This window comes from Populus euphratica, unplaced genomic scaffold (genome assembly GCF_000495115.2).
Source record: "Populus euphratica unplaced genomic scaffold, PopEup_1.0 scaffold58.1, whole genome shotgun sequence".
NCBI lineage: Eukaryota > Viridiplantae > Streptophyta > Magnoliopsida > Malpighiales > Salicaceae > Populus > Populus euphratica.
In genome coordinates this window covers 196066-209090 of record NW_011499864.1, presented here as the reverse complement: position 1 = coordinate 209090, position 13025 = coordinate 196066, and the positions used below count along the sequence as shown (strand labels likewise).

Here is a 13025-nt window from a genome sequence, read left to right as displayed (position 1 = left end):
ATGACCGTTACTTTGTGCCGATGGCTAGGCATTACACGAAAAGACCGAGAGGAATTACATTGCTGCAGAGAATGGGAATTGGGTTTATGTTGCATGTTATTGTAATGATCACAGCTTGCTTAGCAGAAAGGAAGAGGCTTAGTGTGGCAAGAGAACACAACATAATTGGTAAAAATGAGGTAGTTCCTCTCAGTATATTTATTCTACTCCTTCAGTTTGTTTTGATGGGAGTTGCTGATATCTTTGTGGAAGCAGCGAAGATAGAGTTTTTCTATGACCAAGCACGAGAAGGAATGAAGAACCTAGGGAATTCATACGTCGCCACCTTCTTGGGAATCGGGAATTTCCTTAGTAGTTTTCTCCTATCATCAGTTTCTAAAATTACCAAGAACCATGCATAAAGGGTGGATTTTGGACAACCCCCATAACTCTCGTTTAGACTACTATTATGCTTTCCTGGCCATATCGAGCTCCCTCAACTTCCTTCTCTGTTTAGTTGCTGCAAGCTTCTTTGTTTATAGCGTGAACGCTGATACTAAGAGGGATTTGCAGGAACAAAAGGAAAATTCACTGGTCAAAGCTCATCAAGACTATGAAAACTTGAAGGTTGGATAAAGATGATGAACTTAAACCTTCTACTTTGTATCTGAAGCAAGGGAAGGCAGAATCTAGTTCTTTGTAATATTTATGTATGTATCTTTGTATGAACGTACGTATGCCAAAGGTTTGATGAAGATGATGAAACGTTCTGTTCTGTTACTTATTCCAAGTAAAAAATGCCTTCTGTAGGCAAGTATTAGACCTACATTAAAATAATTTTATGGTTTCTTTCTTATCTGCTTGGTCTTTTTCATTTTTTATGGTTTCCTTGAAGAACAATCATCCTCCACAAGGGACAGGAAATATTCAACAAGGGTAAGTCAAATTGAATGTCGATTAAATGATAATACCACTACTCATACCGTTGGCATAAATATAGTTTTTCCGAGCGAAGCAAGGACATCCACAGTAGGGAAATTGAGAAGGAATGGAACAATGTAAAGCAAAACCATGTAGCATAAATCACATGATCAGCTGGATTAATTTCATGTGTGGCTCACAGCAGAAACTTCTCATAATAAAACGATGTCCTGGGTCCGGTTGGATCGAGAAGGAAATCAAGTTCATCAATTCTTGGCTTCTGATGAGATTTACTCATTGCTGGCTGAAATAGATGGCAACTGAAGCTAGCGCGGGCGCCTATGTACCTGAATTATGGTCTTTTTTGTAGCAGTGTGGCATTTATTGTTCATATATATATATATGCGCGCTCCTATGACATTAACCATGCAAGTGACCATAAACATATTCGGTTGAAAAGATAGATATAAAAACATAAAATAAATATATTTATAAATAATTTTAGAATGAGCTTCTATAATTTCAAAATATAAAGCATACGAAAGCATGTCCTTTTTATCTCTATTATGTTTATTTTTTTATCCTGAGATAGTGTAAAAAATAGTTGAATAAAGGTTCAACTTCACATAAAAAGGTTGTTAAAATATGTGTATGTGATGAAAATAAAAATAAATAATATGAATTATATATTATAATCTCGCTTCAAACTTTAAGGTTTTTGATTAAGATAATTTGCAGTGCCGATGCATCGAGGCCATAAAGAAAACGGTGACTTACGAAATGTGGAGCAAAAAGAAGTCCCGAGTGGGTTGCTGGTATAATTGGGTTGTGATTTCTGAATGACTGTCATCCAACATCGTATGAGATTCCTGAAACTTGTGACCTATGTAGCTGAACTCCAGTTTATTCTAATCTGTTGACGCGGGATGCTATTTTTTAAATTAAAAAAAAAAAGTTTGGACGCAGTAAGGTTTTAGTTTGATCTTTCTATTTAGGAGTTAGGGTTTTGTTTGGCTTTGGTTTTTCTAAACAGGTCGGTTTGAAGTTCATATATGAACAAACAGTTTCATGTATTATTCTCAAAGCAGAAACACAAGCTCCGTATGTTTCTGTGGTGGGGTGTTCATTTTGTCCCAACCACAGTTTTTAAGAACTGGTGCGGTGTTCGTCAGTGTTGTGCTCCATGCTTATCAGACATAAGCACCCTGTTGCTCATTGTGTTAAGAACTTGTATGTATATATTGTTGTCAGCATATTCATGGAAAAGAAAAGATAAGAGGTAAATCTAAGTTCCACTAAAGGGTCAGCTTCATATATATATATAGTTGAAACTAACCACATCCATCCTAGGTATCATCATATCAATCACTTCAGAAACTTTGAGTATTTCCTTAAGAGTCCATGTCCAGCTAAGGTGTGTGTACAGTGCAAATGCCAGTGATTGACAATTTCTATGTAAGTGTTTCCTTGGCATGCCAAGCATGGATATAAGACACGAAATGGAGAAAAGGTTGAGAATGAATGTTTATTTAATCTCATTCTTAACTTTCTACCTTTGTCAGACAAAGGTTGTAAACCTCACCTAGGACAAAACGTCATTATAGAGTGCTAGAGCCTAGAAGAAGACATAAACACTGCTTGGCTCTCACCGAGAGATACACAGAGACGTGAAAGCGTTTCAGAAATTATAGTAATCTTAGGATTGTTTGGTGGAATTTATGATTTATGTCTTAAAACAATTTTTCTTTTTTTTTTCTTTTTCTTTTTTCTTCAAAAAATCAGAAAACAAAAAACTACAAATGATACAATGTGACTCTTCTCGGCTTAGGCTATTCCGCGTCAATATAAAAAGCTACACGTAAGTCCTTGGGGTCAGCAGGCAGCCAGCACCACATCTGCTGTGATGGCTGAAGTATTAGAAGAGAAAGGTCCAGCAGGTGGGAAAGATGACTACACAGCAGATGGTACTGTCGATCTCAAGGGAAGGCCTGTTTTAAGATCAAAAACTGGGAGATGGAGAGCTTGTTCCTTCATTGTAGGTCCGTTACATCTCAATGCATATATGATATATAGTACTGTTCTATGTATATCAACGTTTCCCGAATTCATTCTTCTTGCTGTATATTTTTCTTTCTTCTTGCTGTATGTTTTTCTTGTAGAATTCTGGGGAGGGTTTGAATTATTTTTGCACTTTTTCCCCCTGGGACATGAACTGTGTGGTGTTTGTAGGTTATGAAGTTTTTGAGAGGATGGCGTTTTATGGTATATCAGCAAACCTGGTGATATATTTGACAAAAGAGCTCCATGAAGGCACTGTAGCATCTTCAAACAGTGTCACCAACTGGACTGGAACAGCATGGATATTGCCCATTCTAGGTGCTTATATCGCAGATGCTCATCTGGGCCGATTCTGGACTTTCATCATTGCATCAGGCATTTATGTTACGGTAAAATTTAAACTCAGTATAATACACTTCGGCGTATCCTTTTCAAAACAATATGCCATTGATGGTAGAGAATCAGACAGCACAGAATTCTGAGATTTCACCTCATAGTGGAAAAATCTCTGAATATTACTAGACATGTTTTCTTGTTAAGTTGTTCAGATATGCTTTTCTTTTATTCTGAAAGATTGCAGCTGCATGATGTCCTGATGTATTTAAACTAATAACTTCAGTTATTCTCTAACTTGCGTAATTGAACAGGGAATGTCTCTGTTAACCCTAGCTGTTTCGGTGCCAGCCCTAAGGCCTCCATCTTGTGGACAAGGTATCAAAGAAGTGGAATGCGACAAAAAAGCCTCAGCTTTGCAGAAGGGTGTTTTCTATAGTGCCTTGTACATAATAGCAGCCGGTACTGGTGGAACCAAGCCTAATATATCCACCATGGGGGCTGATCAATTCGATGATTTGGAACCTAAAGAGAGGACCCAAAAGCTATCATTCTTTAATTGGTGGATGTTTAGCATTTTCTTTGGCACCTTGTTCTCAAACACCTTCTTGGTTTACATACAAGATAATGTGGGCTGGACCCTTGGCTACGCCCTTCCAACACTGGGTCTGGCAGTTTCCATTATTGTGTTCTTGGTGGGCACTCCATTCTACAGACACAAATTGCCTGCAGAGAGTCCATTCACCAGGATGGCTCAAGTACTTGTAGCTGCTGTTAAAAAGTGGAAGGTACCCGTCCCAGGTGACCCAAAACAGCTGCATGAGCTTAGCCTGGATGAGTACATAGGATCAGGGAAATTCAGAATTGACTATACCTCTTCTCTTGGGTTTGATACTCCACACTTTAGATCTCCAACATTCAATTCAATAATGATTTGAGAATTTTTGTTACCGTTTGTTCCTTTTCTATACCCAGTTCCAGCAACATCGACAATCATCATTCAACATTCACAGCATCAAAATACTTGCATCGTTATATATCTACCATAGTCTACCCTTACAGCCATTTTCCTCGATCTTACTAGCTCTGGTCTGCCTGCAGATTCCTTGACAAAGCAGCAGCGGAGAGCGGTTCAAGGTCACCATGGATGCTATGCCCTGTGACCCAAGTTGAAGAAACCAAGCAAATGATTAAAATGCTTCCAGTCTGGGCTGCTACTTTCATACCTAGCACCATTTTAGCTCAAGTGCACACCCTGTTCATCAAACAGGGAACTGTCTTGGACAGGAGCATGGGACCCCATTTTGAAATCCCTCCAGCGTGCCTCACAGCTTTTGTAACCATCTCCATGTTGATAAGCCTAGCCATTTATGACCGTTACTTTGTGCCGATGGCTAGGCATTACACGAAAAGACCGAGAGGAATTACATTGCTGCAGAGAATGGGAATTGGGTTTATGTTGCATGTTATTGTAATGATCACAGCTTGCTTAGCAGAAAGGAAGAGGCTTAGTGTGGCAAGAGAACACAACATTATTGGTAAAAATGAGGTAGTTCCTCTCAGTATATTTATTCTACTCCCTCAGTTTGTTTTGATGGGAGTTGCTGATAACTTTGTGGAAGTAGCAAAGATAGAGTTTTTCTATGACCAATCACCAGAAGGAATGAAGAGCCTAGGGACTTCATACTTCACTAGCAGCTTGGGAATTGGGAATTTCCTCAGTAGTTTTATCCTATCAACAGTTTCTAAAATCACTAAGAAGCATGGCCATAAAGGGTGGATTTTGGACAATCTAAATCTCTCTCATTTAGACTACTATTATGCTGTCCTGGCCATATTGAGCTTCCTCAACTTGCTTATCTATTTAGTTGCTGCAACCTTCTTTGTTTATAACGTGGACGTTGATTCTAAGAGTGATTTGCAGGGGATAAAAAAGGAAGCTTCACTAGTCGAAGCTCATCAAGACAACGAAAACTTGAAGGTTAGATAAAGATGATGAAGTTATACCTTCTACTTTGTATCCTATGTGAGTTTGAAAGCAGTTCCGGTCCTTTGTAATCTGAAAATTGCAGGTTCATCGTGCGTGTGTAACAAAGGTTTGATGAAGATGATGTAGTCTTCTGTCCTTTGTAATAAATTAATTTTCAGGTATTTTGGAGTCTGCTTGGCCTTTTTCATTTTTCTTACTTGAAGAATCATCAACCTCCACAAGGGGCAGGAAATCCTCAACAAGGTCAAATCAAACTGGTAGACAATTAATTGATAATATCATTACTCGTTACGTTAGCATAAATGTAGGTTTTTTTACCTGAGCAAGGACATTAAATCATAGGGAAATTGAGAAGGAGAGAAACAAAGTAAAGCAAAACTATAATAATATCTCTGGACTTCCTCCTACCCAAAGACTATCAAAATTGAGAAAATTTCAAGTGAAGTCCAAGTATATAAAATGGTGTTGGCAAAGTTCCTGCAAACAAATGCAATGATCCAAAGAAAAACTAGTCACATTATTTGATGCAATTTGCAAGTAGTTAATTCACGTTATACATTATCCTAGGCAAAAAATACAGAGCCTTGTGTTTGCCAACAAATTAACATAGGGCAGGCAAGTTGGAACCTCCTTACATCTGGACTATCTAGCTATCAGAATTGCTGATGCTGTGTCACTTTACAAAAGGCTGTAACTTGTATGAGGAGATAGACTCCAACAGCCATGTGTGACCAATGACTTGGGATCCAACTTTAGCAGCTAAATCCTGTGCTTCATTGATTCTCTGCCAGATAATTGAAACTTCCTCTTCTAATTTGCACCCTTGTGGGGGATCAAGGTTATAAACAATTAGTGTTGTTGAAGGAGATAACAGGTCATGTCTTTGTTCCACCAATTCTTCCTCACTCTTCAAAAGTGTACCTCCTGCTGCAATAACCAGACTCTGGAGACCTTCCTTGTAGCCGGCCACAAAATCTCCAACAAAACAGAAACTTAAGCAGCTGAAAAGTTTCGGTGCCTGTAATAGAAACAATTAAACCAGGGCTTTTAAGAGACAAAAATTAAAAAGAAAAGACAAGAAAAGCAGAGAACAAAGGTATACTACAAGTTCATAATCATGCTTTAGAAATAGGGTACTCTAAGAAGAAATTTACATTATTTAGTGCACTAAGCCTGCCATTTTTTGGGCCTTCGCGGCTTCCATGGCTGTCAAGAATAATTTCATAATTTTCTTCATCCACAGGATGCATAGATTCCATGCAAGCCTTTATCCCTGCCAAGGTTAGACTTGCAACATGTTAATAGCAAGAAATTGACGAGGCAACAGCTCAAAAATAAGGAAGAAAGACAAACAAAGTGCCATGAACTCTGAAGCAATCAATTAAAAAGGAAAAGGAAAAAATACGGCAGATTTGCTCATTCTTTTTTTTTAAGATGTACAACCTCGGTACTTTCATCAATGGTAGTAAACATATTTCTCACCATCAGATTGAACAATCCCCCTGTCAACTCAATCCCTTTTGATGACCCTCAATTTCTTTTGAATAATAATAATAATAATAATACAGGCACATTGCTTGGCCAGGGCCACCAGTTCAGTCTTAGGCTGCTAAATTTATAACAGCGAGGGAAGAGGATCATCTAAGAAATTTCTTCAGCACATTACTCACAAGTGAAAACTCAAGTTTAGACGTTAAGTAATCAAGTCAAAGACAAGGGCAGACTCACAATCTATTGTAAGAACCCATTTCCCATTCAAAATGGCCATAAGATATTTCAGCGTCCTGGTGCATGCCCCATCTGAATCTGTGGCTGCAATCACATGTGTGACATTGGATGCCCAGAATTTGCTCACTGGCACACCAATCATGCTTCCAAACTTCACCAAAAGACACTGTACCAGAGAAAACAAGTTGCAACTAAGTAATTTAATACTGAAAGACATTTCCTCATCTTAAATCTCAAACATGAACAATGTGATCAACTAATTCCCAATCACACCAGGCTTCATGTGATCAACTAATTCTCAATCACACCAGGCCACTGTGCACAGCACAACAGTCATGAACATAGCAAGTTTGATTTATTGCAACATGCAATAATCTAAACGTGGAGGGCTCAAATCACAAAACTAAACTGAACCATGTTTCTAAGTCCAAAAAAAACACCGTTTTAACAATATGTTGCCAGAAAAAGGGCACCCATTGCATAACAATCATTATGCTAGACACCATGTCTTATCAAGATCATCCCAGGAATGACAACTATCCTAAACCACCACATGGGAAATGACTCTGAATTGAGAAGTGAGAAAAACTGACATCAACCATGATCTGAACTGACCTTTTCCTCAGAAGACAGAGCAGATCCACAGAAAACCCATTTCTTTGCTCCATTACATGATCCCACCCAAAAGTTAGACTGCTGTGGGGCGCTGCATGATAATAGCAAAAATCAGGTCAAACAGATTTTGCATTAATGACAAGCAACAGCCTATTTACTAATAGCATTGACAGATGGAAAACATTCCAATTAATTTGTTTTCTTAGCAGGCAAACATTCTTTGAAATCCCTTTGAATAAACAGTAATTTGCTCACAATCTCCACCATCAAAGATACTTCATTAATCTGACAGAAAAATTCAATAGAGAGCAAGAAAATTGGATAGAAAGGGAGGTCAAGGAGTTGATAAGAGTGATCCAACTTCAATTTTGTTCAGTTTGTTAACTTTGTAGCTACAAGGAATAAGATAATCGCAACTTACACTGAAGTCAGCACTGAAGAAGTTTTCGGGTTGTGTTTCTTAGCCTTGGACTTCTCACTTGGAAATTTTACTGAAGAATGAGCAGAGCAAAGCACAAGGAAGTTTTCCTGTAAGAAACCAATAAAGAAATTTGTTAGCACTCCAAGCTCAACTCCCTGAAGCGATGCAAAAGGAATCCTTCAAAATAAGAACATGTTTTGTAATATAAGTAGAGTACAAGACACTTGCATAATCCCATCGACATTTAGTAATTTCCATTGCACAAGGAGCATGATAACTTCTCTTGCATGATTTTAGATAGCAGCCTAAAGCTGCTCCCTTCAGCCCACATTTGCTGCACTTAAGCTTTGCACCCCTGGCCAGTTCTGCCTTCAGATTCTTAACAGTTTCACCAACAAAATAGACTTGCGGTGCCCTGTATTTCAAATTTAGTTACATATTGCTCTCAGTATTAAAGTTATGACAAGAAAGATAGCAAGAGGGAAACTTCTTAACAGTTTCACCAGACATCAAATTGTCATTCACCTAAGCATTGATAACAAAAAAGGCATAATGGCTTACCATTCAATACACACAGCATGCACATGTATAGTGCTGGATAGAGTTGCTTCAACTCCCTCTACTGGCTTTCCATTCGCAAAATGCAACATTGGACCAGTATGCTGAAATGGAAGGAGGGGGGTGAAGACACAAGATGTAAGCACCAAAAAATATTTTTCCGTGATGTACTTAGATAATTCACTAGCGGCAACAAAATGGCATACAAAACTATAGATTGCAAAAAGACAAACAAAAGCCAGGGATAAATAGATGTTTACTGCTGTGATTCTGGAGGAGTGGCAGAATCCACAAGCATTAAACGAGTTATTCAAATTTGCAGGAATCTCTAATTGAGAACTGGTTATCAAATTTTCAGTTGGAGATGCATTTGGTTTGATATGACCAATATCATTTGCACCCAAATCCGATGGGCTGTAGTTCAACTTCTTATGTCTCTTTGAATCCCTCAAATGACCTTCCTCGGTTTCAGAAGCAGAAGTGTTGTGCCTCTCTTGCCTTCTTTTGTTGTCAGAATTTAGTTGAACCAAGTTTTCTGCTTTATAATTTTGTAGACTCTGAAAAACAGAAGCATTGTGGACTTCAGAAGAGTGAATGCTTTGAAATTATGCACTTCAAAATGTACTGTCTGCCAAATGAGAGCTAACTAACCAACACTAGCAAATAAACATGCTTAACAAGCAAAGCAATTATTACAAGCAATCTTAAAAACACCAGAAAATCAAGAGCATAGGCAGGGAGACATGTTCAACTAATTCTATATTAATCACTCCTATAAGAAGAGCAAGAGCAAGCAGCATATGTAGTGCTTAGAAGCTTTGGAAACAAATATAAGCATCATATACACAAGGTAAGCACTTTTACCACAAAAAGAATAGAAATTGCCAGTACATTTACATTGGGGGAGCAAAAGTATATACTTGCAATTTTCTACTGTCAGAAATGGTCAATATCCATAAACTTTTGTTATGTTTCATAAATCCATGACGTAGATTACAGAATGGATTGTGCAATAAACTTTCATTGTGTGAAGATAAGAGCAGAATAAAAAAAAAATTGGAATCAATGTAAGCAGTAAGTAGTTTCCAGACCACTGCAAAGGATAATTGCACTTTACACGCGATTACGAAAAAGTCTGCAAGATCATTGTTAAAAGCAAAAGTTAAGTTCTTACATCATCACCTCCCTGATCATTACTGTCGTTTTCTGAATCCTTATTATCACCAAATGAAGGAGGACTTCTAGGCGACAACTGATCTGCCTGATTCAAGTCCATTTGAAAAGCCTTGGATTCATGGAGCCCCCTAGCTCTTGCCTGCGAGCCTACCGGTGGAGAATTGGCATTCTGTTTATCATTAGACGTACCCCCTACACTACCAATCACTTCATACTCTTTATTTTTAACATGAATTGGCACATTGCAATTACCCATCGCTACATTCTTTCGAACCCCTTTTCCAACTGAACAATTGGATGGAGCACAAGCTACACCATTGCACATTAATTTAGATTGTCCGCTACTAGAATTATTCCCCCAGTGAGCTTCCACTAATTTCTTATCCTTACTATCACTACTCTTCGAAGCCGGACACTGCTTCAAAACCCTACCAGTCTCTGCAAAAATCACCATCCACAACCAACATTTACTTTTAAAAATAAAAACTCAAAGAAACCACTCCAAACAACGAATATCAAAGAGTCCTTAGTCTCCGTTGACGCGAAAGCTGCCCCAGGGATACTCCACTGAGTCTAATATCAAAATAATAAAAACTGAATGTCAAATCAAAGTATATGAAGATACCATACCAGAACGAGACTGCAAAATACTGGCACTGAAAGCTGCATCCAAGCTTCTATAGATTGTCACCATGTTTTCAATCAAAGGCAAACACCTCAAATCTGAAACGCAAATAAAATTATTATTCTTTTATACATTCAATTCATATTTTACCAAATTAAACCATACAATCTTAGCAAAAAAAGCTTCCTTTTTTGAAAAAATCAGACACGGGAAATGGGAAACCATTTGTCAAAAGGGTCAGGAGACCTACCTGAGTTGCCATATTGAGCTTCACAGAGAGGACACTCGGATCCAAACTGTATCGTTTTGGTCAAACATGAACTGAAAGAAAGAAAATCAATGAAATCAGCAAAAACATGCCTTCGACAAAAAAAAAATAATTAAAATTACCAAAGCTATGAAATTTACAAACTTGCAGAAAATGTGATCACAAGGTAGCAGAAGGGGTCGCTTCAACAATTCCAAGCTGCATTTTTTTCAAAAAAAAAAACGATTCTTAAAATTTAAAATCACAGAGAAGATTTTTTTTGGGAAAAAAAGAAGGTGAGAGAGGAAAACCATAGAGGGCATTTGAGCTCGAGACCCAATTTCTGGAGATGAAGAACCCATGGGTTCATAGAGCTAACGCTCTGTTTCACTGAGCCCGCCATTTTTATTTTTTTTTCTGCTTTGAAGGGGTGGGAGCCGAGTGGCAGAGGAGGAGGAAGAGGTTTATACTATCGGGGATGAATATTGATGGAAGGGAAAGGAGTGCACGTGGACGGCTGGGATCTGGTCTCCGTCAGTGTTGGCGGTAAGGGAAGAACTTTTCGATTTTTGAGATGGTTATTGGCGGCAGAGGTGGTTCCATGAAAGCGCGCCTTTTTAATTGGTTTCCGCGCCGGCGGTTTTTCGTTTTCTTCAGTTTCTTACCTTCTTTCCGTTTTTTATATATATATTCTACTGTATATTAATCGTTTTTTATATATATATTCTACTGTATATTAATTAGGGGGGTAATTATATATATATATATATATATAAAAAAGAAATAGCAAAGGTTTTAGAGAATTAACTGGGTGAATTGGCTGCTCATGCGATAAGGTATTTATTGAGACGCTTGAATTTTATGGCATGCGTGATAAGGGCAAAAGGATGTGCACAAAATACATAAAAGAGAGTGATTTTTTTGTTCCAAAAAGTGCCACAAGTTGATGGGGGATGAAGTGGGGCAAAGATTCTTATAGTTTTTATTTTTACATATTTTTAAGAATATATTTATTTTAAAATATATTAAATTAGTTTTTTAATATCTAATAATTTTAAATCATTGATATAAAAAACTATTTTTGAATATATTATGCACCAGGTTACAAAATACACACTCAATCTCTATTGTTCTTGACTTTTACTATATTAATGGACATGGCTTAGTATTTTGAAATCACTGTATTTCAGAAATGTTTTTTAAAAAATTTTAAAAATTATTTTTATATTAAATTAATATATTTTTTATCTTTTCAAATCATTTTAATATATTAATTTTAAAAATAATTTTAAAAAAATAAAAAAATATATTAATATACTTTTCTAAATGGAAAGTAACCAAACTACCTTCTCAAATACTAAGATTGCTTGTTAGTGAGGATATTTTTTAATATTTTTAATAATTTTAATATGTTGTTAAAAATAAATTTTAAAAAAATAAAAAAAAATATTTTAACATATTTTTTAATAAAAAAAGTAATTTAATTGTACTCCTAAATATATTCTTAGTCAAAAAGCTGGTGATATGACTGTTTTTATAATTTTTTTAAAATAAAAATTGTCTCAAGAGATGTTGCTTCTTTATTTTTATTAATCACAATTCACTTATGCAATGTACGTATTTTGGGTTATTTTAAAGGGTGGTTTGTTTTTATGTTTTTATAATATTTTTTAAAAATATATATTTTATTTTAAATTAATATTTTTTTATCTTTTCAAAAATAAAAAAGCGTTTTCCTCCTTTCTTGTAGTGCTGCCCCTGCATGATCTCGCTTTCTTTTTCTTTCCTTTTTCTCCTCCCGCGTTGTCAGATAAAGCAATGCAATTTTAAAAAATAAAAGGGACATCTCAATTTTTTTCAAACACAATATATATATATATATATATATATATATATAAAGGCAACACAAATCCTAAAAAGGTCAAAAGGAAAAAGGAAAACCTTTACATTTTTTAAGGAAAAAGAAAGAAAAGACCCTAAGCATAATTATTCATATAATGCTGACACTGAAAAAAAGACAAAAAACTGCTTCAAATGCTGTCTGGAAGACGAAGTTTGGACATGAAACAAGGGTGTGCGTGCTAGCAAGAGGGTACGAGCATCGCACACTCTCTAACACGTATCAACAAGTTTTTTTAATTAATATTTTAATTAATAAAAAAATCAAATTATTTTTTTTCTAATATAATAATTAAAAAAATAAAATTAAAAAGACATAAATGTCTGTGTGATGCTTTATTTTTTATGTTTTTGAGTGTATAATTTTTTTATACCATGCTAAAAAATAAAAAGATCAAATTAATCTTGGCCAAATTTTAATATTTATTCTACTCTAAAGGATATAAAAGTTATTTTACAGTGCATTTGGAAGATT

General features: G+C 36.2%; 2 protein-coding genes and 1 pseudogene across 2 annotated transcripts; 2 read left to right on the top strand and 1 right to left on the bottom strand.

Annotated features, from left to right (window-relative positions):
• The window catches only part of LOC105125850 (protein NRT1/ PTR FAMILY 5.2-like), a 5953-nt pseudogene extending 5137 nt beyond the window's left edge, over positions 1–816 (top strand).
• A 1987-nt stretch (positions 817–2803) lies between these two features.
• LOC105125620 (protein NRT1/ PTR FAMILY 5.2-like) lies at positions 2804–5526 on the top strand. Its single transcript, XM_011026146.1, has 4 exons — positions 2804–2939; positions 3130–3347; positions 3606–4177; positions 4393–5526. Exons 1-4 carry the CDS (start codon positions 2804–2806, stop codon positions 5279–5281), a joined length of 1815 nt encoding a protein of 604 aa, XP_011024448.1. The 3' UTR covers positions 5282–5526.
• Positions 5527–5774: 248 nt separating this feature from the next.
• BARD1 (breast cancer associated RING 1) lies at positions 5775–11305 on the bottom strand. Its single transcript, XM_011026145.1, has 13 exons — positions 10963–11305; positions 10817–10870; positions 10655–10725; positions 10410–10502; positions 9778–10217; positions 8864–9160; positions 8607–8707; positions 8274–8460; positions 8046–8152; positions 7625–7715; positions 7010–7175; positions 6436–6554; positions 5775–6299 (listed from the first exon to the last, which is right to left on the bottom strand). The coding sequence occupies exons 1-13, from the start codon at positions 11052–11054 to the stop codon at positions 5955–5957; spliced, it is 2163 nt and encodes a 720-aa protein (XP_011024447.1). The 5' UTR covers positions 11055–11305; the 3' UTR covers positions 5775–5954.
• Positions 11306–13025: the final 1720 nt, after the last annotated feature.